The sequence below is a fragment of the Corythoichthys intestinalis genome, chromosome 9, assembly GCF_030265065.1.
Source record: "Corythoichthys intestinalis isolate RoL2023-P3 chromosome 9, ASM3026506v1, whole genome shotgun sequence".
Taxonomy (NCBI): Eukaryota; Metazoa; Chordata; class Actinopteri; order Syngnathiformes; family Syngnathidae; genus Corythoichthys; species Corythoichthys intestinalis.
The window spans coordinates 3,454,917-3,482,094 of NC_080403.1; the positions used below are offsets into that span (position 1 = coordinate 3,454,917).

General features: G+C 42.7%; 1 protein-coding gene across 4 annotated transcripts in view; it reads right to left on the reverse strand.

Annotated features, from left to right (window-relative positions):
- pparg (peroxisome proliferator-activated receptor gamma) overlaps nucleotides 1–14,709 on the reverse strand; it is a 92,337-nt gene extending 77,628 nt beyond the window's left edge. For 2 of the 4 annotated variants that reach the window (XM_057845114.1, XM_057845113.1), the window contains exon 1: nucleotides 14,304–14,525. In XM_057845114.1, the coding sequence (XP_057701097.1) occupies nucleotides 14,304–14,355 (52 nt within the window). In that variant the 5' untranslated portion in view covers nucleotides 14,356–14,525. Of the gene's footprint in view, nucleotides 1–14,303; nucleotides 14,526–14,615 lie in introns of those variants that run through there. The other 2 variants (XM_057845120.1, XM_057845119.1) reach the window with 2 other exon arrangements.
- Between the last annotated feature and the right edge of the window lie 12,469 nt (nucleotides 14,710–27,178).

The window sequence follows — 27,178 nt, forward strand, 5'->3', positions numbered from 1 at the left end:
CACTTTAAGCTTAGAAGGCAAGGTAATGTGAGAATGCGCCGTTTTTGGCATTCATTCCCCTCTGCGTCTCTGGCGTTGAGCACTGCCTGCCAGCCAGGGCCACAGCACAACAACGAGCCGAAACTAGCTCACCGCCAGGGGCTGGTCGATCGGTGAAACAATCAACCCTGCCGCCATGTGTCACATGAGTCGTTTTGTGTGATTTTCCATTTTCGAAAGAGCCACTTGGTTAGCATGTCGCCAAGCTCTCACTCCTCCTGTTTTGTTTATGCTCTTTCCTCCATCTCTGAACCCGGGGCAGAGAAATGAAAAAAGCCGGACTAACTACGGTGGCATAAAATATCGCTCGAGAGGTTTAAGAAGTCACCAGTTTTGACCATTATGCAGTAAATTGGCCCTGTCGTACTGAATAAATGCATTTCTAACATTTTATATTCCATTTAGCACAAGACTGTTATTTGTCATGACCATACAATTTATTTAGCAAATGGGAATAAATAATTAGAAAAAAAAAAATCCTCTAAAAATATTGGAGTGGAGAGATGAAAACAATGATGACATTTTGCTGCTCTTTGTCGCATTTTGCTCTTTCTGAATTTTTCCCATTGGGCTGAATTCTAAATCAGCTGAAAACGTTACTCTGCCGACGTCATCAACCAACTGGAGGCGGTAGAGCGCTACAATGACAGGCGGGGCTAAACGGAAGATTTAAAGACTAATTTCTCGTCATCTGCGCTTTGCCAAATTGTTGTATATAGTCGAATCGTCTCAAAATAGGATTTCAATTCGCATAATAATGCTATTTAAGATTTGTTGTAGCATGTCACAGTTACTTTAAGGCACTCAAAGCACTTTGACATTATATCCTCATTCACCTACTAATGATACAGCAACAGGAGCAAGGAGGGGTTCAATATTTTGCTCATGGATACTTAGATGAGGTCAGCAGATCAGAGAATTGAACCCACAACCTTTGGCTTGGGGAACGACTACTCTACCAATGAACCATGCTGGCCCTAAAGAGATAATCAAACACAGCAGCAGATTAAAAAAAAAAAAAAAAATTAGTACCGTAAACACAGCAGCAAATCAATATACATGACAGCAAAATCTGCAATCACACCCTAATTGAATAGTTATTTGCTGTCCCGTTTTAAAATTTGGGGTGGTATTGTTATTTGTTTTATGATTATTATTTTTTTTTTTTTGTTTTTTAAATCTTGCCATTGTTTTGAGATATTTACTGTTTTGCTTTGCACTTCAGGGTCACTCGAGAAAGCCTCATCTCCAAACAAGAAAAGACCATGCAGACTCCACAAATAAATGTCAGAGCCGAAAATTAAACCATGGACCAACAGACTGAACAGACATGATACTGTATGAGAGTCTTTCTATTTCCCAAAATGGTTTCGACAAAAAGCTATATTGTGCAAGATGCCAGAATGACCCTTCTGAGACCTTTTGTAACCCTGTCTAAATAAAGACTATCCTTCAGTATGTATCATTCTGGGTTCCTCTATTTAAAAATAGTCCTGCTACATTAGTGCTGAGTTTTGAAGTCCCCCCCATTATTCAGGCTAACACATACAGAGTAAAACTTGATTGTTGCCATCACAGTGTACTCTATTTACAGTGTTAATCTTCCATCAAAAAGAGCCATTGAACAACTATGGTTTGACTCACTGTAATAATATTCCCACCTTTTATGCTGTCGCCGATGTCATCAACAAAAAAGCTGCTGCGTCATTTGGATTAACTGTCAAATGTTTGGAGAAAAAATGGTGGGGTGTGTAAGTTCGAAGAGCTCCTTGATCGTTTCCGTAGAAACTGTCTACCCCCGCAGGTAATTATGACACATACTGGTAAATTGAGCAATTGTTTAGGCAATACATCTGACAGATTGATATGATTTTTGCTGTAGAGTAGAAAAAAAGGAATAAAAAGGAAGTCAGCCAAATTATATGACGGATGGTGTCCTGGGGGACCTCCTCCCAGATCTGGACCAGGGCATCACTGAGCTCCTGGGCAGTCTGAGGAGTAATCTGGTGGTGCTGACTGGACCTAAACACAATGTTTCAGAGGTGTTCTATTGGGTTTCGGTCAGGTGAACGTTGCGGCCAGTCAGTGGTATCAATTCCTTCATCCTCCAGGAACTGCCTGCATACTGTAGCGTAGGTTCTGACAATGAGTCCAAGGATTGCATCTCGAAACCTAATAGGAGTCAGGATACCATTATCTAACCTGTAGAAGTCTGTGTGTCCTTCCAGGCATATGCCTCCCCAGACCATCACTGACCCACCACCACAGTTAAATGGTATGAACAAGTATCTGAACCTTTTGGAATTTCTCACATTTCTGCATAAAATCACCATCAAATGTGATCTGATCAAAATCACACAGATGTAAAAACAGTGTCTGCTTTAACTAAAACACTACTAAACTAAAACTAGTTTTTTTTTAAATATATTTTTTAAATATATTTGAATGAAGATAGCATGCAAACAATGACAGAAGGGGGGACAATAATAGGTGAACTTTCTGCCTAAGGAGACTTAAAGAGCAATTGAAATGAATTTTACCAAACAATTTAAGTCAGGTGTGTGCCCAATCACTGATGAGTTGTTTAAAGCTACCCTGCCCAGTATAAAACACACCTGGTAAGAATTTTCTTGATGAGAAGCATTGTCTGATGTGCATCATAGCTCGGTCAAAAGACTGAGTCTGTTGTCTGAAGACCTGCAATCAAGGATTGTGGATTTGTATAAAGCTGGGAAAGGATACAAAACCATCTCTAAAAGTCTGGATGTTCATCAATCGAAAGTCAGAGAAGTTGTATACAAATGGAGAGAGTTTGGCACTGTTGCTTCTCTCCCAAGAAGTGGCCGTCCCCGAAAGATGACGCCAAGAGTTTAGCACATAATCGTCAGAGAGGTAAAAAAACAACCCTAGAGTGTCTGCTGAAGACTTACAGAAATCACTGGCACAGTCCAATATCTCTGTGCACACATCAACTATATGTAAAACTATGACCAAGAATAGTGTTCATGGGAGGACTCCATGGAGGAAGCCACTGCTGTCTAAAAAAACATTGTTGCTCGTTTAATGTTCGCAAAATGGCACTTGGACACTCCACAGATGTTTTGGCAAAATATTTTGTGGACAACGTTGAATTGTTTGGGGTTAACACCCAACGTAATGTGTGGAGGAAAAATGGAACAGCTCACAAACATCAACGCCTCATCCCCACTGTGAAGCATGGTGGAGGGGGCATCATGAGTTTGGCTGTTTTGCTACCTCAGGGCCTGGACAACTTATCATCAATGGAAGAATGAATTCAAAAGTTTTATCAGGATGTTTTTCAGGAAAACCTAAGGCCGTCTTTCATAAAGTTGAAGCTAAAAAAAAAGGATGGATGCTGTAACAAGACAATAATCCAAAACACAGAAGTAAATCAACTTCAGAATGGTTTCAGAAGAACAAAATACACGTTCTGGAGTGGCCAAGTCAAAGTCCAGACTTGAACCCCATTGAGATGCTGTGGCATGACCCAAAGACATGAGATTCATGCCAGATATCCCAGGAATCTGACTGAACTACAGCAGTTTTGTAAAGAAGAATGGGCCAAGATTAGTCCTGATCAATGTGCCAGACTGATCTGCAGCTACAGGAAGTGTCTGGTTGATGTTATTGCTGCCAAAGGGGGGGGGGGGGGGGGGGGGGGCATTAAATGTGATGGTTCACTTACTCATTTCTTCCCCTTCTGTCATTGTTTGCATACTATCCTCATGAAAATATGAAAACCAATAAATGTTTGGGTGGTTTTAGTTAAAGCAGACAGTTTTTTCATTTGTGTGATTTTGACAAAGATCAGATCACATTTGATGTGATTTTATGCAGAAATGTGAGAAATTCTAAAAGGTTCAGATACTTTTTCATATCATTGTATCATGCTGAATGATGCAGCAGGCAGCATGACATTCTCTATGATATTTCCAGACCCTTTCATGTCTGTCACATGTGACCAGGTTTAACATGCTCTCATCAGTGAAGAGCACAGGGTGCCAGAGACCTGTTTGCACTCTGATGGTCGATGGCAAATGCCAATGGAGCTCTATGGAGAGTTCTATCTTCTACGGCTCTGTCTAACTCTCTTGAAGTAACTAGCTGTCTCCTGGAAACTCCTCCATGCTCTTGACACTGTGCTGTTTGACACAGCATACTCTCCTGCAATGGCAAGTATTGATGTGCCATTCTGGAGGAGTTGGACGGCCTGTGCAACCTCTGTAGCGTCCAGGTACTGCACCATGCCCTCAACAGAGATGTTGATCCAAGCCAAATGAAAAACTTCAGCAGTAGAAAGTTAGTCTGTAAAAAAATCACCCAAAAGTGCAGGGTTAAAAGTATCAGTGGCCTCAACTAGTGACGGGATCTGTCGTTCACTTGAGTAAACGAATCCATTCCGGTTCGTTCAGTAAAAAGATTCGTTCAAACAAATCGTTCAACGAATCGTTCCCCCCCCTCATATCCCTCCCCGCCCAAATGAATCGTTCGGTTAGTGAACGGGAAGTGACGTTGCAGAACGAATCACCAAAGACCGCTTCGCAGTATAACTGAACGGGAAGTGACATTGCTTGGTCCCTCCCTCTCTTGCACACATTGACCACTCATCGTAGTTTCAGAAATGAGTGACAGGCGATATCATTCTGCTTTCACAAACAGCCTCGTCTCCCTCCCGCTGCTGCAAAAGCGAGGGAGAACTTCCGCGTCGTCTGTCCTAGTTCAATGGGATTAAAGTCATGGCTTGTGCTTGCATTTCGATTTAGGACACGGTTAAACATTTTCCTTTTGTGGGGGGAGTGGGGGTTTTGGGTCGGGGGTGCATGGACTTTCTTTAGCATGATCTTGATCACATATACAATGCTGCTACCAGCCAACGTGGCATGCTTGCTGTCACGAAAATAAAAATAAATCGAAAGTTTAACGACCAACCAACTCATATTTACCTCTCTCTCTGTTGTATTTTAGTTTTTATGCTCATCACTATTATTTTTGGTCACTATTGTTAAAACTAAAGTGTAAATAGCTAGTTGTCAAATGTTGCTGCTCTGAAATAAAAATACTACATTTTGATATTTGACAGTTGAATTGCAAATCAGTATTAAGATGATCGTATTGAATTTTTGCACTGGTATTAACAAATAAAATAATCCGGTCAGTTCCCCTGTCGTCCCTTCATCTCAGATTGTCAAATGCTGACGAGAAATAATTGTTTGCTCTTTACGAAGTTGCCTTTCTACTCTCATTAGTCTGTTAAGAAAAATGTAGACATATTGCGACATCTCCCGTGTCCGCGTGCGTTGTTTTTGGGCGCTTGAGTAGCACATGATGGACGGATAGACATAATTTGTCAAACCAACTAACACCCGACACGCTCTGACACGAAAGAAAATAAAAACAGTCGGGAAAAATTGACATGTATATACAGTTTCATTGCAAATCAGTATTATGGTGATCATACTAAATATTTTTTCTGTGCACATATGAGGTAAATATCGCTGCCATGAAGCCTCCATACAATGACAGTTTTCTCCCCCCGCACTGCCGTCACGCGACCGCAGCTCAGCTTTTGCTTGCCTCGTAGCTACCCGCGAAAGTCTTTTAAACGACTGTAAATTTGATAGTATGTCATTATATGTAGTCCCGAGTCTGTTGAGAAAAGTAGTACACTAAACCATGCTCGCTAGGTTTGTGTGGTGTTTTTGTCTGTTTGAGCAGCATTTGATAGGCTCCACATCAACAAATATGTGACAAAGTCATTTCCTTTCATTTTTTGACTCGTTCACCGCATTACTGCAAAGTCAAGTTAGCAGCAAGCTAGGTCAGGAACCGGAGCCTCCGTAGGACCGAGTCACTGAACGGGAAGTGACATAACTCAGTCTTGCCCTCCTGCCTGCACGCTGGCTGCTTATTGGCTACACGTGGAAGTGAGTGACAGACGCCCTGATTCTGTTTCCGCTCCCTCCCCTGCCCGCGATGAGGCTGGCGTCTGATTGGTCGTGTGCGATGTCAGAAGACGCTGCCGCTTGCTCAACGCCCTCCCACGCAACGAACAAGCACCAACCTCATAGAACGAATCAGTGCAGATGGTGATTAGTTCGGTCTCGTTCACCCAAACAATTCGTTCAAAAAGAACGAATCGTTCGCGACCGATACAACACTAGCCTCAACCTGGAAAACCATTCCTGTTTTGGGGGCTTTCTCATTGTTGCCCCTCTGATGCACATGTTGTTTATTTCATTAACAACAAAGCAGCTGAAACTGATTAACAACCCTCTCTACTACTTAACTGTCCAGATCAATATCCCAGACTTTTGACTCATAGGTGGCTATCTCTGATTTAAAAGTGTTCTTCAGATTTTTTTTAGCTGTGTATGTACAGGCATGGGTTTCTGTTCTTTATTAGTAATTTCACCAACCTCAACTATCACACAAATGACAAAGACTACAATAGAATACCAAAGCTGACATGTCTTAATGCCTAGTCATTGGCTTACGACCAGTTCAGAGTGTATCCCGCCTCCTGGCTGCAGTCAGCTGGGATACATGGCATAAAAGATGAATGATGGATATATGGATGGATGTTAGATGAATGAATGGAATTACAATTTTCAAACAGTTTTGCTTTGTTCCCTCTGGGATCTTTTTTATTTCTCTTGATACCAAACAATCTTTGAAGCTGTCATTTTCCAGCAAGTTTTCTTTCCCAGCAATAACTTGAATCAACTCTACAGAAATGAATAGCACAAAAGCATGTACATATGTAAACAGAGCCCATAATAAAAAAAAAAACTGATGAACGATTATCAGTATAACATATTAAAAAAAAAAAAAAACACACACAACTCAAACAGCTTGGCTCTGTTTGTCCATAAATAAATAATTTGACATAAATAAATTGTAAATATAAATAATAAAAGGTATATAGTCAATATGTAATAGGATTACTGTAATTAAACTGCACCATCTCCAGCTCTTACACGTTTCTTACTTTTCTAAAATGTTTGCAGCTTGGAAGTACCTACTTCAGGTAAAAACATTTCCAAAATCTTTACAAATGACTGCTTTTGTGCATTATACATGTGACACCCTGTCATGCACTGTGCGTTTGACTCTGGGATTTTCATATGCAAAACAATGTAACAAGGAATCCAAATATGTTGCCTGTTCCGAAAAAGATATTAAAACTGCAATGGATCACTGCTTTTGAAAAATGGTCACAAGGAAAGTTGAATATCGTGACTGAGGCTGGATTGCAGCTTGAAGTGAAGCCTTTATCCATTGTTGTTTTAGTCAACGACGACAAATTTTTCATCGACGAACAATTTTTTTCATGGCGATGACGTGACAATTACAGCGAAAAATGTGTCTTGGGAGACTAAAACATAACAAGACGAATACCAGATGAGACAATGAGACAAAAATGCGATGTAGTTTCTGTCCTAGAATGCGCGACATTGTACATGTAATATGTCAGCCTGCATTGTAGCAGTGCCTAAATCCCTCACCGGTGTTTAGGAAGGAAGCGTGTCAAGCTGGGCTGCACTCCAGGATTGCTTGTTTTAAAACACATGGTAAAAATATATATATTTTTTTATCTTGGCAAGAAGGAATATGCAATGTTGGTTTAGCTTTTAAATGTCTGTGCTGAGTGATCATCACACACTAAATGTAATTTGTATCATTAGCATAGCGTTAGTATAGATTTTAGCGTGGCAAGCGTCCTCTTAAACTCTCAGACCATTTTTTTATATGCAGTTCGTGCCGGTCAGGTGATATAATTAATTTAAAATAATGTACTTTTTCCTACTGAGTGTGTATTATCATCATCACGGAGTTGGCGTTGAACTTGTAAGCACTACAGTATGCGCTCGTCTGTCAATAATCATTCGAAATTGTTGGAAACCTTTATTTTTTTATTTTTGAACTAAAACGAATTATTTTTACAGGTGAGAAAATTTATCGACTAAAACTAGATGACCTTTTTTTTTAAATATTTTACACTCCGTCAGTCGGGACGGAGAGGCTGCGATTGACGTCACTTGAAATTAATATCTCAATATCTATAAAATGATAGCAATACTAATGAAAATTTTTACAGCACAAACGAGCACAAACACAACATAGAGACACAGGTCTGTTTTGCAATAAATGGGGGGGCTGTGTGACCTCATCACTTGAAATTAATATCTCAATATCTCAAAAATGATAGCAGCACAAACGAAAGTTTTTACAGCACAAACGTAACACAAATGATTGACATCATTTTTTTAATATTGATTTGCGTCTGTTGGGTGGCCAACTTCACGGAGGTCACTTTTGTGTATAGGTTAGATTTTCCAAAATGTGACTGCGGTCAGAACATTCTGATGAATACAAATTTGAATTAATATCCCAATGATGACAAATTGTATTGTTCAGCAATAGCGTCTTTTTTTTTTTTTTTTTTTTTTTTTTTAAATGGCCGATATTAATGACTCACCTCTTTTAATCAATCAGTCAATCAATCTTTACACACACATTTTACTACATAAAATGCTGTCAAATTGCTTTCAATGAAACCAAATCAAAATCAATCAAGGACACACACAGACATACACACGGAATAAAAGCTGATATACAGTATTAATGACCTGAGGCTGGGGCAGACCAAATATGTGAGGAAACATCAACTCAGGGAGCTGTCTGCACCACGACCAGACAGCAGACCATGACTGCAGGCCACAATACTCTTAGAACATGAAAAGGGCCTTCACATACTGTAAGGCCCCAGGAGGAAAGACCACAGCCACAATAGAGAGGTTCTACTACTGCTTCAAAAGCAGAACCAAACACTGTCTGTTCCTGGGGATTTGACTATAATTATCTTTACACCCAACTGATAACTGAAATACAGAAACATTTGATATTTTTTTTTTTTTTTTTTTTTTTAAATCATTTAGCGAGACACAAGCATCAAGCAAACATCCACTGAACTCGACAAGGGCGTAGGATTGCATCGGGTTGGTAGGGACATAACACTACTAACTTTTCAGGATGCTGAGATTGTCCCCACCAACTTTTCAGCAACCTTATTTGCATTACATAAAAAGTTCAGATATATTGGTAATTTAGATGGTCTTTCCATATGTTGTAAGGAAAGAATAGACCCTACAATTATAAAGTGAATTATTTCCATTATTTTCAGACTTACATTTATGCCTTTTCACTTGCTGAATGTGCCGGTCGATTTTTTTACCTCAACGCATGTGATTGGATGATGACTAGACATACCCCCCCCCCCCCCCCCCTCCGCCACAAACACACACACATGCACACTCAAATATCCCCGACAGATTCATATCGACAACATGCCGCCTCCTCCGCCCCTTCAAAAAGGGATATTAGAAGTTTTTTTTCCGGCCAGCAGCAGCCACTATAATTAATGTAAAAATACTTCATTGTTGTGGAGGTGGGGGAAACACAGTCCTGACATATTCATGTCGACAACATGTCCCCTCCTCCACCCCTTCGAAGAGGAGGAATATTCGGGGGTTTTTTTTCAGCCAGCACAACCACTGTAAATAATGTAAAAAGTAGGGCTGTCAAACGATTAAAATTTTTAATCGAGTTAATTACAGCTTAAAAATTAATTAATCGTAATTAATCGCAATTAATCGCAATTCAAACTATCTATAAAATATGCCATATTTTTCTGTAAATTATATATATTCTGTAAAATAAATTGTTGGAATGGAAAGATAAGACACAAGATGGATATATACAGTGGGGAGAACAAGTATTTGATACACTGCCAATGGGAAAATCCATTGGCAGTGTATTAAATACTTGTTCTCCCCACTGTAAATTCAACATACGGTACTTAAGGACTGTAGTGGGCATTTCACTCTACTGTCATTTAAATCTGTCAATGCTGTCCTCACTCCAAAGAGTCTACTTTTTCCAAAGCTAGACAGCTAGTGAACGACGCCTTAATAATCAGACTTCTTCCTTTTTCATCTGATTTATTAATAAAATAGTCTCAAACCATTGTCCTCTTTAGACCGTCATAAAACTACAACAAAAAAAGTACACAAGCATTGCATTAGCAACAACGTTAGCTTAGCACGCTATACGGGTTCACTAAACATAAACAAAAAGCGTCTTATACAAAAAATAGAACATTTCGCTTACTAACATAATATGTACATTCTTTACAACAACCATACTTACGGACAAATCTTGTCCAAGGATCATATAAGCACAACATTACAACGTATATGAACTGGCAAGAAAAAAAATAAACCATGTCGCAAAGCGACCACAAGAGTTCGCTGTTGTGCTGCAGCACAAAAAGCCTTGCTGTGAAACTTACCAAAAGGCAGAATACTGTCTGAGCGGGACATGTGCGTTAATTACGTCAAATATTTTAACGTGATTAATTTAAAAAATTAATTACCGCGCGTTAACGCGATAATTTTGACAGCCCTAGTAAAAAGATGTCAATGTTTGTGGAGGTGGGGTAAACATCACTAATTTTGCTACTGAAACTCCGACCTGTATCAGATATAGCATAGCATTTAACTGTGTGAATTTGCGAACCTGCAAAACTACTGCGGTCAGGCCAGCCTCCACATGGAACAACGAAGTCAAGTTAGCCGTCCCTCATTTGGATCATTGTTTGCATTATGTGCATTATGGTAATGCAACGCGGAGGCTTTAGACCAGGGGTCTCAAACCGGTCCTCAAAGGGCCGCAGTGGGTACTGGATTTCATTCCAACCAAACGAGAACAATCCCTTTTCACCAATCTGGTGTCTAACAAGTGTAATCAGTTAATTGCAGTCAGGTGCTGCTTACTTTAGCAGAAACCTCATTGGTTGAACTGTCTGTTTTGGATCTGTTGGAACAAAGACCAGGACCCACTGCGGCCCTTTGTGGAATCGGTTTGAGACCCCTGCTTTAGACTGTAAGTCCTTTTATTAACATTTTTTTTTAAATAAATGAAAAAACGGGTCCACTTCAGGGGCACACACTGAGATTATTTTTTTTTCATTATTTTTTTTCCCCAAATCACTTTTATATTATAATACTTAGTTCAGGTCTAGAGGTGCTTCATTGTCCTCCAGAAGTGGACTCATTCTTGGATAGCTCCTCGTTTTTTCAAATAAAGGGACCTGCACTTCAAAATGTTTCTTTAGTTGTTTTTTTAAAACAAAGGTTTGAATCTAATGTTGTATCACCTGAACCAATACACTTGAAAGTTAGTTTAAGTCAATACAGATTTATTTTGCATTGATCATTCAGCCAATCAATTAATTAGGTTCACATTCGTGAAAAATGTATCCCTGAACCCGGAGTTTAAGGGAGAAAAGTGGCCGAAAAGTGTCATTGCATGTAATTGACTTTCCTATGTATGATTTTAAAATTAAAAATGTTCCTGTAAAATATTGTCTATAAAAGCATATAAAACTATAAAACAATAAAACAAACAACAAAAATGAATAAAATGAACAAAAAAAAAAGATATTTTTATACTGTGTCAAAACTATTTTTCGAACAGATCATGTGACAAGCACCTTAGACGGTCATTTGCTTTGCCTAGCCAAACCACCCGAGGACCGAAGAGGCAAGATGGATATACGTAATTTTTTAAAACCTAAGCTTTCAAAAGCGACAACAACTACTGCGCAAGAACCAAGGATTGAAAATGTGGACCATGAAATGCCAGAGACCACCGTCAAAATGGTGAGCGGAATTTCAATTTGCCCAACTAAAGATGCTAATTGTACAACAGAGCCACCACCGGTGTCTTGCCACTGTAGTTACCCCTGTCAAAAATTGTATCCCCTGGCTGCGGGAGCGCACACACACACACATTAGTTATGAGTTATGTCTACTTAAACAGTTAATTGTTTAACTGAAGCCAGAATAGAACCACGGTTATATAGTTTGGACAATGTAAACTGGAAAAAACTCCATACAGGACTTGAATTACAGTAATAACAGTTACAGGTCATCCTACGAGTAAAACAGCAAAACATTTACCTTTTTTTACGTTCAGCACGTATGTCTCATTATACGACAGAAAAAAAAAAGTTTTTCTTTTTGATGGATGGGCCATGTTTCAAAACCTGGTAGATAACTAAATCACCAAAACACAAAAATCAAGCAAATCAGAGCAGCGCAGTGGCTCCGCCTGTGGGATACAATTTTTGATGGGGGTAACTACATTGGTAACCACATGCAATGGATGACGATCTTGGCGAAAAGTATAGTTGTCCTAAGCAGACGTTTACAATTGCCATCAAGAATGATGGGAAACAAAAACCACTAATTTTCAACTTATTATTATAAATATTGTTCATTTTCAATCTTCATTGTTTCATCTTCAACTTAATTTTATTGTTGACACTGCGTTTCGGGGACATCAACATGCCCCCCTGCCCTAAAAGTCAAAACTCCGCCTATGCCTGAACCCCATTCAATAATCTGTTTGGTTTTATTAATGTCCCATCCCCAGCGAAAAGTGTACATGCAGATTATGCTGTCATATCGTCCCTACCAATGTTGAGACCAAATCTACGCCCTTGGAACTAGAAGAACAGAACTCAAAAACATGAATGAAAATATTGTTTTACTTGAAAAGTTTGCTTAATTGACTGTTCAGTGTTAAGTGAAATTTAGAGCTGAGATCCTCAACTTCAAATTGATTGCCAGCCTCTCATTTTGCGCTGAAAGAAAACAAACGCAATTTGTACTGAAATGTATACATGACATGTTGAGTGAATATTTAAATTACTGGTGTTCAGATATAAAGTGTTTAAAGGGTTATTGTGTGTTTTTAAGAAGCACTTCGTATTTAGATATTTGTTTAAGGGAGTACTTCGCAATCTAATAAAAATATGATTTACTGGACTGTCTCAGGAAATTAGAATACACAATATTCTAATTTTTTGAGACAGTCCTGTGTATATATACAGGACTGTCTCAGGAAATTAGAATACACAATATTCTAATTTCCTGACTGTCTCAGGAAATTAGAATATTGTGTATTCTAATTTCCTGAGACAGTCCTGTATATATACACAGGACTGTCTCAAAAAATTAGAATATTGTGTATTCTAATTTTCTGAGACAGTCCAGTATTCTTTGCATTGTTATCCTTTAACATGATGAACATGGTTTGATAGGAAAAACCAAATAGAAAACACAATATAGTATTTTCGAAACCACACATAAGAGTTGTTAGAGTGAAAATAAAGTGTCCATTTTGTTGTTGTTAGAAGGGTCGGCATTGCCTATGGAAACATTTTGAGATTCAGACTGTTGCCCTGAGAAATACACCATGAACAGACACCTAAGAATTTAAAGGCAGATAGATATTCAGACATTTGCTGATTTGAAGTTGATGTCAGAGACAAGAATCTTTGAAAATTGACTTTTGTGAATGTGTATTAAGCTATAAAGTATTTTTTAAACTCCATATTTTACCACTTTGGGGCCACACAACTAAACCCTTTCATGTAGAAGATTTCTTATAATTTTTTTGATTATTTATATACTTTTCTTCCCAGAAAACATGCAGTGGATATAGAAAATGAATGTCTGTGTTTGGTACTGAAAATCAAAACGTACAAACACGCATATCAGTCAGATTTTATCAGTTTACGTCACAATTTGCTGTGCAGGAATTTATTTCCAGTTTGTCAACCTCAACTTTAGCTTATCACAATTTAAATATTATTACTAACCACTTTTAACTTATTGTTACACAACTCCTCAGTTCCTCAATAACATAATCTGAAATGTTCATTTTGCCTGTATGGAACGTCATAGATGTGTTCTACAACGCCATTATTGAGGATGAAATGAACAAAAATATATATATATATTGTTTGCTTGTTCACACCAGACACTGGAATAACATCTAATCCTAAATTGAGACCCTCAAGTTTGAAGTCCCATCACTCAACAGGTGACCCTTGCATTGTCAAATACAGTAGTATACTGTATTTAGCAACAGCACATTTCTGCATTGGTGGTTTGAAACAAATTGCTGGATTAATGATTTTACCACTCTAGAGTGACTCAGCAAATTGACAGTATATAATATAACCACATTGCAATGACTCATGACCAACATGGCTATCAGGATAATACTGTCAGAAAAAACAGGGTTGAGCAACAACTTCACATAAAATTACGATTTGAATCATATCCCTTTTGGAAACCGTAAAAAATAAAAATAAAAACACGCAAACTTACCTAAATAACTATGACCAGCGTGATGGTTTAGGTCTCTGCCTGGTGTTTGCATGTCAAAGTCACATTCAAAGTGTGGTTCAGGAGCACCTGACTGGCTGCCGCTGGTGCGTTCTTTAACCGCACCCCCCTAAGAAGCCATCATCACCACCCACCAACCCCGTGTCCCAGTGGACGCATCTCCCAACTAAGCGAGTGAACGGTTCAGTCCACTATGAAAGCTCCGCTCGGTTCGGTCGCAAAAATAAACTTTTTTTCCCCAACACAAACAAACAAAAATCGTCCCCGAAAAGACCAAATTGTAAATTAGCTGACCTGATTTCCTTTTTCTTTTCTTTCTCCGCGTCCTTTTTGCCTCGCTGCAGAGCACCGGTTCTTCTCTGCGGGAGCTTCTCCAATCAATGGCCGCCTCTACTGCACCGACTGCCGGTCTCGTCAGTGTCAATACGCGCTCCTCCTCCCCTTCTCATCCAGCTCATAAGTCCTCAATTGCACTACTATCGGTAGTCATTTCCTGGCGAGATGAAGCTAATTAAACGAGTTAGGCTCGTTTATTAAGCGTTTTCTTTTGAAGTTTAAAAGTCAAGATAGCTTTGTTAAGTAAACGGGTAGGGAAATGCCTTTAATTTTAATGCCAGTGGTGAAACCGCATTCAACATTCTTTTCATTTCATGGACCATAACTAGTAAATTGAAAACTAATTTAGCAGTAGTATAACAATGGAATGAGATCATCAAAAACCTTCAAAAACAAACAATCAAGAAAAAAAAAAAGACCCACATGGTTCGTTCAACAAATAATGCTAAAATGTGCTAAATTTCAGGATGTGTCTAAGCTATTATCAAAAGCCATGTTCAGTTACAGTGAAAAAGTATCAGAACCTTTTGGAATTTCTGCATAAAATCACCATCAAATGTGATCTGATCTTTGTCAAACTCACACAGATGAAAAAACTGTTTCTGCTTTAACTAAAACCACCCACCATTTTATAGCTTTTCATATTTTAATGAGGGTAGTATGCAAGCAGTGACAGAAGGGAGGGGATAAGTAAGTGAACCATCACATTTAATATTTTGTGGCTCCCCATTTGGCAGCAACAACTTCAACCAGACGCTTCCTGTAGCTGCAGATCGGTCTGGCACATCAATCAGGACTAATCTTGGCCGATTCTTCTGTACAAAACTGCTGTAGTTCAGTCAGATTCTTGGGATGTCTAGTATGAATAGCTGTTTTTAGGTCATGCCACAGCATCTCAATGGGTTTCAAGTCTCGACTTTGACTTGGCCACTCCAGAACGTGTATTTTGTTCCTCTGAAACCATTCTGAAGTTGATTTACTTCTGTGTTTTGGATCATAGTTTTACATTGAGGTGATGTGTGCACAGAGATATTGGACTGTGGCAGTGATTTCTGTAAGTCTTTAACAGACACTCCAGGGTTCTTTTTAACCTCTCTGAGCATCCTGCATGGAACTCTTGGCGTCATCTTTGGTGGACGGCCACTCCTTGGGAGAGAAGATACAGTGCCAAACTCTTTCCATTTGTAGACAACTTCTCTGACTGATGATTGAGGAACATCCACACTTTTAGAGATGATTTTGTATCCGTTCCCAGCTTTATACAAATCAACAATCCTTGATGGCAGGTCTTCAGACAGCTCATTTGACCGAGCCATAATGCACATGAAACAATGCTTCTCATTAAGACAATTCTTACCAGGTGTGTGTTTTATAGTGAGCAGGGCATTTTTAAACCACTCATCAGTTATTGGGCACACCCTTGACTTAAATTGTTTGGTAAAAGTTGGTTTCAATTGCTCTTTAAGTCTCTTTAGGCAGAGAGTTCACGTACTTATTTTTCCCCCATCTGTCACTGCTTGCATGCTATCCTCATTAAAATATGAAAACCTATCAATCTTTGGGTGGTTTTAATTAAAGCAGACACTGTATTTTGATCTGTGTGATTTTGACAAAGATCAGATTACATTTGATGGTGATTATATATAGAAATGTGAGAAATTCCAAAAGGTTCAGATATTTTTTCATACCACTGTATGTCATGCATTTTGATTGATTAATTAATTAATTAAAAGGAAATAGACAATTTAGATTATTTATTTGATTTAGAAGATTTACAAGATGACCATGTGACAAAGAGTGACTCAAAGAATTTATTATGCAAATCACGAATTTGTTAGAACTATTATTTTTCAAAAAATATCAGCAAATTGGAACATGAGTACAATGTTAAGTTAAAATAAATAAAAATAAATAAACCAAAAAATATTAAATATTATAAATATTCTGATTAAATCAAAATATAATGCAGTCTGTTAGGTGAGACTAAACACACAGCCACAGCTTATTATCATCAAAACAAAAATAATGGAATTATTTTCCATAAAAAGCACATATGTATGACTTGTATCATGTTTACATTATACAAATACTTTCTCAACACAGACAGTTGCCAGAGGGAAAAACAAGACCGTTTTGAAAAAAAGATCGGGCCTTTTTTTAAAAGGCCATACTCCTCTGTTTACTCTAAACCTATCATGAATACACACCTGTCATTTTCTGCAAAACCAGAAATGGGTAGGTCGTATTATTTCTAAATGTGCAATTAGCCCAATAAGCCAAAATACATCGTTCACTTCGTTTCACACAGGAGCCGCGCGGACCAGTTATGAGTCACTGAGCTAAAACATCAAAGATTTAAAATCATTTCAACGCGTTTATTAGCCTATTCCTACTTTTACAAATAAAAGCTAACATTTTGTCAAGAAAATACGCCATCATTAGAAAGAAATTCTGTTTGGGAGCTCAACTGTGGTTCGACTACATGCTCAAATGGCTTGCCATTTACAGTGGGGAGAACAAGTATTTGATACACTGCCAATGGGTTTTCCCATTGTGAGTGTATCAAATACTTGTTCTCCCCACTGTACGTAAAATAAAATGTAAAATTTGAAAAATAAAGAAAGCTCTGATTCATTTAATGTGATTTATTGAACCGGATAGAAGTACTTGTTGGAGGCTCTTGGAGTTTGTTAGACTCCATTCACTACTCCCATCTTGTTATGTAGTCATTCATACATTCATTTTCCATGCCGCTTCTTCCTCACGAGGGTCGCGGAGGTGCTGGAGCCTAACCCAGCTGACTACGGGCAGTAGGCAGGGGACACCCTGAAGTGGTTGCCAGCCAATCGCAGGGTACAAGGAGACATAAAACCATTCATGCACACACTCATACCTACGGACAATTTAGAGTGTTTAATCAGCCTACCATGCATGTTTTTGGGATGTGGGAGGAAACCGGAGTTCCCGGAGGAAACCCACGCAGGCACGGGGAGAACATGCAAACTCCACACAGGAAGGCCAAAGCCCGGGATTGAACCCTTGATCTCTGTGAGGCAGACGTGCTAACCACTCAGCCACCATGCTGCCTTATTTAGTCATTCAAATGATAATAATTGACTTTGATGATACCGAGTTCACGGTAATTGTTGGAGTTTAGCTATTTACTGCAGCAACTGGTTTTGGAAAATCTGCAAGAGGATTCAACAAAAAAAAACAAACCCTCATACTAATATTTGGTACTAAGTTACTAACCATTTGTATGACTGTTCATCAATTTTAGCTGAATAGAATTTGTTGATGTGAACGCACACGTGTTCCCTCAAGAGTATTTTGCTGCAAATTCTGTAATAACCAAGAAAAAAAAATCCCAGCAGTTTTATTTTTACTCGTGGGTGGAATACTTTGAAAGTGTTCCATCATTTCCCGCTTGCACGGGACTCGCCTACGCGCCTTTCAAGTTAGGCAACGTACACACATACCAACATTCGGGCCAAATTTGAGCATCCCTTCCTATCAAACATAGCAAAGCTTTCATACTCGGATGCTCCTAAAAGATTAACCTAAACAGTTATACTGCCGTTGTGTGTTGAACTGTTATTTCCTCTCTCATATGTCACAATTGATGAACCTGCTCCATGTTTATGACCACAAATCCTTAGGTGGCTGTGTGTACTCCACTTTCGTTATTCAAAAGTACCTTTTCACCTTTTGTGGCAATTACAGCCTCAATTCTCTGAGGTATTGATTCATACAACATGTGAACTGTTTCCAAAGACATTTTAAGCCATTCTTCAGTTAGAATACCCTCTAACTCTTTTAGATACGATGGTGGTGGAAATCTATGTTTTAATGACGTACCGTGTATGTGTGTGTTTTGTTCCCATCTCAGTCTCCATCTAACCCTGTCCTCTGCATCCTCTGTTGTCAAACCAACCGCCTTCATGTCCTCTTTAACTACATCAATAAACCACCTCTTTGTTAGTCATCTTGAAAATTCAACATCCTTTTGCCATTATACTCACTATCTCTCCTCTGGACATGCCAGAGCCATCTCAGTCTGGCCTATTTAACTTTATCGCCAAATCCTCTAACATGCGCTGTCCTTCTGATATGCTCGTTCCTGATCCTATCCATCCTGGTCACTTCATAAGAGAACTTCAGTATCTTCATCTCTGTCACCTCCAGCTCTGCCTCTTGTCTTTTCCTCAGTGGGGCTTTCTCCAAACAACATCGTTGGTCTCACCACAGTTTTATGAACTTTCCCTTTTAATTTAACTGAAACCCTTCTATCACACAACACACCTGACACTTTACTCCACCCATTCCAGCTTGCTTGCACACGCGTCTTCACTTCTTTTCCATCCTCTCCGATGCTCCGGACTGTTGAGCCTAAATACTTAAAATCCTCCACCTTCTTTTGTCACTTCTCCCTGTAGCCTCTTCCACTTGGGTCACTCTCTTTTACAAAGAGATACTCCGTCTTGCTACGGCTAACCTTCATTCCCCTACTTTCCAGGGCACCTCTATTTTCTCCCCCACCTGTTCCCTGCTCTCATTACAGATAACAATTTCATCTGCAAACATCATAGTACATGGAGATTCCTGTCTAATCTCCTCTGTCATCCTTTCCATTACCATAGTGAACAAGAAGGGGCTCAGAGCTGACCCCTGATGCTGTCCCAACTCCAATTTGAACTCCTCCGTCACACCAACAGCACACCTCACCACTTTCTTACAGTCCTCATACATGCCCTGCGCCACTTGAAAACACTTCTCTGCCACTCCAGACTTTCACATACAAAACCACAGTTTTGGTGGCCACAATTCAGCTCCTTCCGACCATCTCTGTACTCATCTATCAAAATCCTCAAAGAAAACACTGCATCTGTTGTACATTTTTTTTGGCATGAAACCATACTGCTGCTCACAGATGTTCAACTCTGCCCTCAGTCTAGCTTCACCTACTCCTTCCCATAATTTCATTGTGTTGCTCATCAGCTTTATTCCTTTGTAGTTGCCACAACTCTGCACGTCTCTGTTGTTCTTAAAAATGGGCACCAGTACACTTTTCCTCCATTCCTCAGGCATCTTCTCACTATCTAAGATCCTGTTGAACAACCCAGTCAGAAATTGTACTGTTATCTCTCCTAGACACTTTGGTACCTCTACAGGTACAGTCATGTGAAAAAATTATGACACCCCATTAAATATTCAGTTTTTTATTAAGAAATGTTCACATATTAATGTCAAATCTTGTTTTCTTTATCTTTGGAAAAGAAAGTGATTTTATTGCAGGTATACAATAGAAATGAACATTGTTGGGATGGTTGGGACCTGTTTGGGGGGGGGGGGGGCTCACGGTAACCTCCTCACGACAGGCCCGACATCCCTGCACCTTTTTTAACACACCACAAACATCATACTCCGCAGGAGCGCTATGAAAAAAGGGCAGTGGGACGGGCGGCTGGGTCGAAGTTCCATGCTGCGGTCCCACTGCCCCAAGCCAAGCTCTCCTATTTTAATGCATACATTGCACTACCTTCCCCTCACAATCCCATCAATCTGCTGGGTAATGGCTACCAGCCGGGAACCTGGCAGCCACAGTAATAGGGTGGTAGGTGGGTCCCACACTTTTTCCCTATGGCGTGGCTCCTGGGGCGTGGCCTCCCCTCTGCCTGGGCTGCCGGCCGCGGGAGTGGGGGGAGGTCGGGGCTCCGATCTTGCGTCGCCCTGTGGCGGCTCCTCTGCATTTTCCTGCCTCCGCCTTCCCTCTCTTCTCTGACTGGGTATCTGCCCTGTGCTCTGTCGCTAGTCGCTGGCTGGGCGCCGGTGTATGGGCGGGGTGTTGCCTGCTCCGGCGGGGGACCCTGCTCTGCCCTGGGCTTGGTGGGTCGCAGGGGGTCCCGTGGCGTGCCGTACCAGTTGGGGGGCTGCGGCTGTGGCTCATGAGCCGGTGGGCGGACGGGGGTGGAGGTGGGCGTGGGGTTTTGGGTGCGTCTTCTCTTGTCATCCCTGAAGACCAGTTGATGGGTACACGGGTGGCCCGGGAGACCACCCTGGATCCCGGGGGGGGGGGGGGGGGGGGGGGGGGGGGGGGACGATGGCTCCTTTGCTGGGCTGCGGGAGGAGGGATGGGCCGCGCTGAAAGTCAGTCAGTCCTTGGTGGATTTACTGGTATGTTTTGGGTCATTGTCATGTTGCATTGTCCAGTTTCGATCTCACATGATCCTCAAGCACCCTCTGATACACGATATAATTCACGGTGGATTTTATGGTGGTGAGCTGGCCAAGTCCTGCTGCAGCAAAACATCCCCAAACCATGACACTTCCCCCTCCATGCTTCACAGTTTGTATGAGGTTCTTTTCCTGGAATGCTGTATTGGGTTCACGCCAAACATGTCTTGAACATCTTGTTCTGGTGTCCAAATAATTCAATTTTAGATTCATCTGACCAAAAAAAATTATTCCAGAAGTCCTGGTCTTTGTCTAAGTTCACTCTGGCAAACTTCAGTCTGGCCTACATGTTCTTCTTAGAGAGCAAATGTTTCCTCCTTGCACACCTCCCATGAAGGTTAAACTTGGGAAGTCTTTTTCTGATTGTAGAAGCATGCACTTTCACATAACAGTAGCAAGAGCCTCCTGTAGGTATTTGCATTTTAGGGTTTTGGGAGATTTCTTTTAGCATCTTGCAGTCTGCTCTCAGATTGAACTTGCTTGGACAGCCAGACCTGGGGATGTTGGCAGTTGTTTTGAATGTCTCCCACTTGTATACTATTTTCCGGACAGTGGAATGGCTGATTTTATATTCTTTTGAGACCATTTGAACTCCCTTACCAGATTCATAAGCGTTCACAATCTTTCTGAAGGCCTCAGACAGCTCCTTTGATCTAACCATGTTTTTTCTGCCATTTCATCAGTCAGGGGCACACCAAACTAATGTGAGGTTTAAATAAGGCAAGCCTCCTTCAAAACACTGGGTAATGATGTTCTAATCATGTGCACCTGATGTGATACACCTTTGTGTGATTTTAGCCATTTTGAGTGGGATTGAATGTGGGGTGTCCTAATTTATTCCTCAAGAGAAAGTGCATTTATTTCTAACCTGAATCTCTCACGATTGTTAAAATTGATATTAAATATCCATATGACCAAATATGTTAGAAAACACGCAGGCTTCCAATTTTTTCACATGACTGCAAATCATCTGGACCTCGAGCCTTTCCACTCTTCATGACTGTGCAAAATATAGACTGCTGCGTTGGAATAAAAAGAAATAATGAATAAAAGCAAAAAAATCTGTTCTATTGAGTTTGATAGAAGTACCCAACTGCATCCTGTTTTTCTGTGACCAACAGTGGCGGTTTTAGGGGTGGGGCCACAGGGGCAGTGGCCCCACCTCTAATTTGAATGGCACCTGAAGTGCCCCTGTTCCCGCCTTAGCACACAACATGGCAATCGGCGAATACTTTTCTGAAGTGAGAGAGAATGTGATAATGTCGTTTCTATAGTATGTTAATGGTGCACATTGTAGGCTTGATGTCCAAAATGGTGCGGCAACTAAATCAAAATGTTGACTAGTGTCACACTTGGACGGAATGGAGCGGACTCACGTGCAGAATTCAGTCTTTTATTGAACACAAATAATCAGAGGCAGTAACAAACTGAGGGCGCTCCAGAAGGAGGAAATGACGAGCTATGAAATAAAATAGTACAAACGGGAAACAAGAGAGCCAGGCAAAATGCAGTGGAGTAGAATACTATAACAAAGTACTTGGCACTAGGCATAAAAACAAAACTGTAGAATACTATGAATTAACTCACAACGTAGAATATCTTTGACTATGAATGCGGGCTGGAGTGACGACGAAGGACAAAGACACTTTGGCACGAGACTAGGGAGAGACAAACAATTTAAGCACATGAGGAATGGGGCACAGGTGGGAACAATCGGTAATCATAATCAGAAACAGGTGAAACTGCAGGAAGGGTGAGGTGGAAACAGGAGGGTGAGGCTTCAAAATAAAAGCAGGAAGAGACAATATACCAAGACATGACAACCCTCACCCAGACGTGACAGAACCCCCCCCCCCAGGACCGGATCCCAGACGGACCAGGCAGTTCAGGATGGTCCCTGTGGAAGTCTTTGATGAGGCTAGGGCATAGAATAAAACGGGAGGGGACCCACTGTCTCTCTTCGGGGCCGTATCCTTCCCAGTCGACGAGGTACTGTCGTCCCCTGCTCCTGGACCGGACCGCCAACATCCGCTTGACCTTGTAGGCGGGGCCACCGTCAATCTCCAGCGGGGGTGGAGTCTGCAGCACGGCGCTCTCCACCACGGGTTTCACTTGACTCACGTGGAACGTGGGGTGGACCCGAAGGGTGCGGGGAAGGCGTAGTTGAACAGCTGCCGGTCCCACCACCTTGGAGATGGGGAACGGTCCAACAAAGAGGGGTGCCAGCTTCTTTGATGAGGCTCGAAGAGGGAGGTCCCGAGCGTTGAGCCAGACCCGCTGCCCCGGCTGGTAGGAAGGCGCCGGGCGTCGTCTACGATTTGCCATCCTCTTCATTCGGTCCCCCTGACGAGCAAGGACCAGACGGACAGCCTCCCAGATGCGCCGGCATCTGTGGACTAAGGCGTGGGCGGAGGGGACTAAGACCTCCGGCTCCTGGGCAGTGAAAACTGGAGGGTCATAGCCAAACACACACTTGAATGGTGACATACCCGTAGCTGAGGTGGGCAGCGTGTTATGGGCGAACTCGACCCAGACCAGGTGGTTGCTCCATGTCGATTGGTTCTGGGACACCAGGCACCGGAGGCCGGTTTCCAACTGCTGGTTCAGGCGCTCGGTCTGGCCGTTGGATTCCGGATGATACCTAGAGATGAGGCTTGACTTGGCACCAATCAATTTGCAGAAGGCCCCCCAGAACCGGGACACGAACTGGGGCCCTCGGTCAGAAACAATGTCTTTGGGGAATCCATGAACCCGAAACACCTGCCGCATCATGATCTCAGCAGTATCTTTGGCGGAGGGCAGGGCTGGTAGAGCGATAAAGCGGGCCATCTTTGAGAATCTGTCGACCACTGTGAGGATTGTGTTGTTGCCTTTTGAGACCGGAAGTCCTGTGACGAAGTCCATGGAGATTTCTGCCCAAGGCCTGGAGGGGATGCAGCAGATGGAGCAGTCCCATGCGCGGGCGGTTCGAGCTCTTGTTCTGGGCGCAGACCGAGCATGCCTTAATGTACTCCCGGACCTCCGGCTCCATGCCCGGCCACCAGAACCTCCGGCAGATGGCGTGCATTGTCCGCCGAGCTCCCGGATGGCAGGAAAGCGGCGAGGAGTGAGCCCATTGAAACACCCGGGGGCGTAAGTTGATCGGGACAAACAAATTGTTTTCTGGACACCCCCACGGTGAAGGGACCCCCCCACTAGCCAGCTTAACCTCCTTTTCTATTTGCCAAGTCACCGCCCCCACCACACAGTTCAGTGGTAGGATGCGTTCAGGCTCCTTGGCGACAGGCTCAGGGTCGTAGAGGCGAGAGAGCGCATCAGCCTTCTTGTTTTGGGACCCCGGCCTGTAAGAGAGAAAACGAAAAGCGGTTAAAGAAGAGCGCCCACCTGGCCTGACGAGCATTTAGTCTCTTAGCAGTCTTGAGGTATTCCAAGTTCTTGTGGTCTGTCCAGACCAGAAAAGGGTGCTCCGCCCCCTCCAACCAGTGACGCCACTCCTCTAAAGCAGTCTTCACCGCCAATAACTCTCGGTCTCCTACGTCATAGTTCCGCTTAGCTTTGGAGAGTTTCCGTGAAAGAAAGGCACAAGGATGAATCTTTCAGTCCTGTTCAGAGCGCTGCGAGAGGATGGCCCCAACACCTTCATTGGAAGAGTCAACCTCCACCACAAACTGGTGGAGGGGATCAGGCATGTTCAGTATAGGTGCTGTGGTGAAACGGGTCTTGAGGGTCTGGAAGGCGGCCTCTGTCTCAGGGGTCCATGAGAACCGTACCTGTGGAGAAGTGAGAGCATGGAGGGGAGCTGCTATTGCGCTGAAGCCTCGGATAAACCGCCTGTAGAAGTTAGCAAATCCCAGGAATTGCTGGACCTTCTTGCGGCTATCAGGGGTTGGCCAGTTAACCACAGCGCTGACTTTAGCCGGATCCATCTGAACCCTTCCAGGGGCTACGATAAAGCCCAGGAAGGAGATGGTGTCGGCATGGAATTGGCTCTTCTCTGCCTTAACATATAATTTGTTAGCCAAGAGTCTTTCTAGCACTGTGGCTACATGGTGCTGGTGGGTGGCTAAATCGGGTGAGTATATAAGAATATCATCTAAATAAACGAATACAAAGCGGTCTAAGAAGTCACGTAGGACATCATTTATCAAAGCCTGAAAGAAAGCCGGAGCGTTGGTAAGACCAAACGGCATCACAAGATACTCATAATGGCCATCTGGCGTGTTAAAAGCCGTCTTCCACTCCTCCCCCTCTTGTATTCTAACTAGGTGGTAAGCATTTCTTAAATCAAGCTTTGTGAATACCCTTGCTTGTTGCAGCTGGTCGAACACCGATGACATCAATGGGAGTGGATAACGGTTCTTAATTGTGATATCGTTCAGCTGGCGATAGTCAATACATGGACGCAGGCCTCCGTCCTTCCCCACAAAGAAAAACCCTGCCCCAGCGGCAGAGGAAGGGCGGATCAAACCTGCCTTTAACGAGGACTGAATAGTCCTTCATGGCTTGTCTCTCTGGACCAGAGATCGGATAGAGGGATGGTGGAACCAGGAATGAGGTTGATGGTGCTATCATAGGGTCGGTGAGGAGGTAAGGACATTGCACTGGACTTGCAGAAGACCCGACTTAGGTGGTGGTAACAAGCGGGGACTGTGCTCGGGTCGATCTCCGGTCCTGAGGAGGCAGAAAGAGACATGTTATTAACATCAACCTTCCTAGACACCGTACTACCCCCGCCCCCCACAGTTCCTTGCACAGTCATAACCCCAGCCCACAATTGTCCCAGTTTTCCATTCAATTTGCGGGCTGTGTTTGCATAACCAGGAAAACCCCAGCACCACAGTCTGAGTTGATGACGAAAACAGATAGAAACTCATGGTCTCGGGATGTCCTTGTACCCCCACCCCCACTGGTTCGGTAGCATGGGTTATTGTAAACAGTCCGGTGCCGTCAAGGGACTTGGCCACCAGAGGTCGCTTGAGAGGAACAACCCACAGTCCCAACAGTTTACATACCCCCCAAGGCATCAGGCTTTCATCTGCTCCTGAGTCTATGAGTGCCTGGAATGTGTGGATTCTTCCCTTGTGCGTCACCAGGATAGGGGTGGTTGAGCGTGGTGTACTCTCCTGAGTACGTTGCGTTTCTTTGGGACGGTTGCGGCGAGAAGGACAGGTGGCTACCAGATGTCCCGAGGCCCCGCAGTAGTAGCAGCTTCCCTCCAGATGGCGGCGCTTGCGCTCCTCTCTGGAGAGACCGGTCGGCCCTAGCTGCATGGGCTTGACATCTACTGGTTGCGGTGGGGCAGGATGCAGAGAAGGGTGGCCCCTCTCGGGGCGCTCAGATGCCCGGGGAGGGGGCCTCTCAGGACGGTTTGGTTGGACCCCCTGGAGCTCCTGCAGCCGATTGTCTGTCCGAATGGCTAAGGCGATGAGTGAGTCGAGGTCGTCTGGTAGATCCAGGGGAATAAATTACTCCCGGATGGGAATGGAAAGCCCCTTCAGAAAGGTGTCGTACAGCCCCATGTGCCCCGAGCCACTCCCTGCGGCCAGGGTGCGGAACTGGATGGTGTAATCATTAACGGAGCGGCTGCCTTGCAGCAAGCTTGCCAGTTCCCGTGCTCGAGCCCGTTCGGTGCAGACTGGGTCAAACGTCCTGATTAGGGCTTCTGTGAAAGCAGTGAAGGAGTAACAAATTGGGGAGTCGCGCTCCCACTCAGCCATTGCGCAGGCCCGGGCTCGGTCAGTCATATGTGTGACCATGTACGCAATCTTAGCTCGGTCCGAGCTGAACTCACCCGGAGAACAGTCAAAATGTAGCGTACAGTCAGTAATAAAAGTCTTACTGTTGTTGGCCTCTCCAAAGAAATGCTCCGGTGGCGCTAACCGAGGACCTTGCCCAGAGTGAGTGGAAACGGTAGGCGAAGGGGCAGCAGGTGCCACAGGAGGTGGAGTGACGGGCTGAAGCCTACCCGCCAGGTCGGTTAGTTGAGCTGTGAACTGGATCAACTTGGTGGCCATGGCTGCCTGGAACTGCTCCTGACGGGCGAGTCTGTTGTCGTGGCCCTGGAGCAAAGCACAAAGCTTGGCGAATTCCGCTGAGTCCATTGCTGGCCAAAGTGTACTGTCACACTTGGACGGAATGGAGCGGACTCACGTGCAGAATTCAGTCTTTTATTGAACACAAATAATCAGAGGTAGTAACAAACTGAGGGCTCTCCAGAAGGAGGAAATGACGAGCTATGAAATAAAGTGGTACAAACGGGAAACAAGAGAGCCAGGCAAAATGCACTG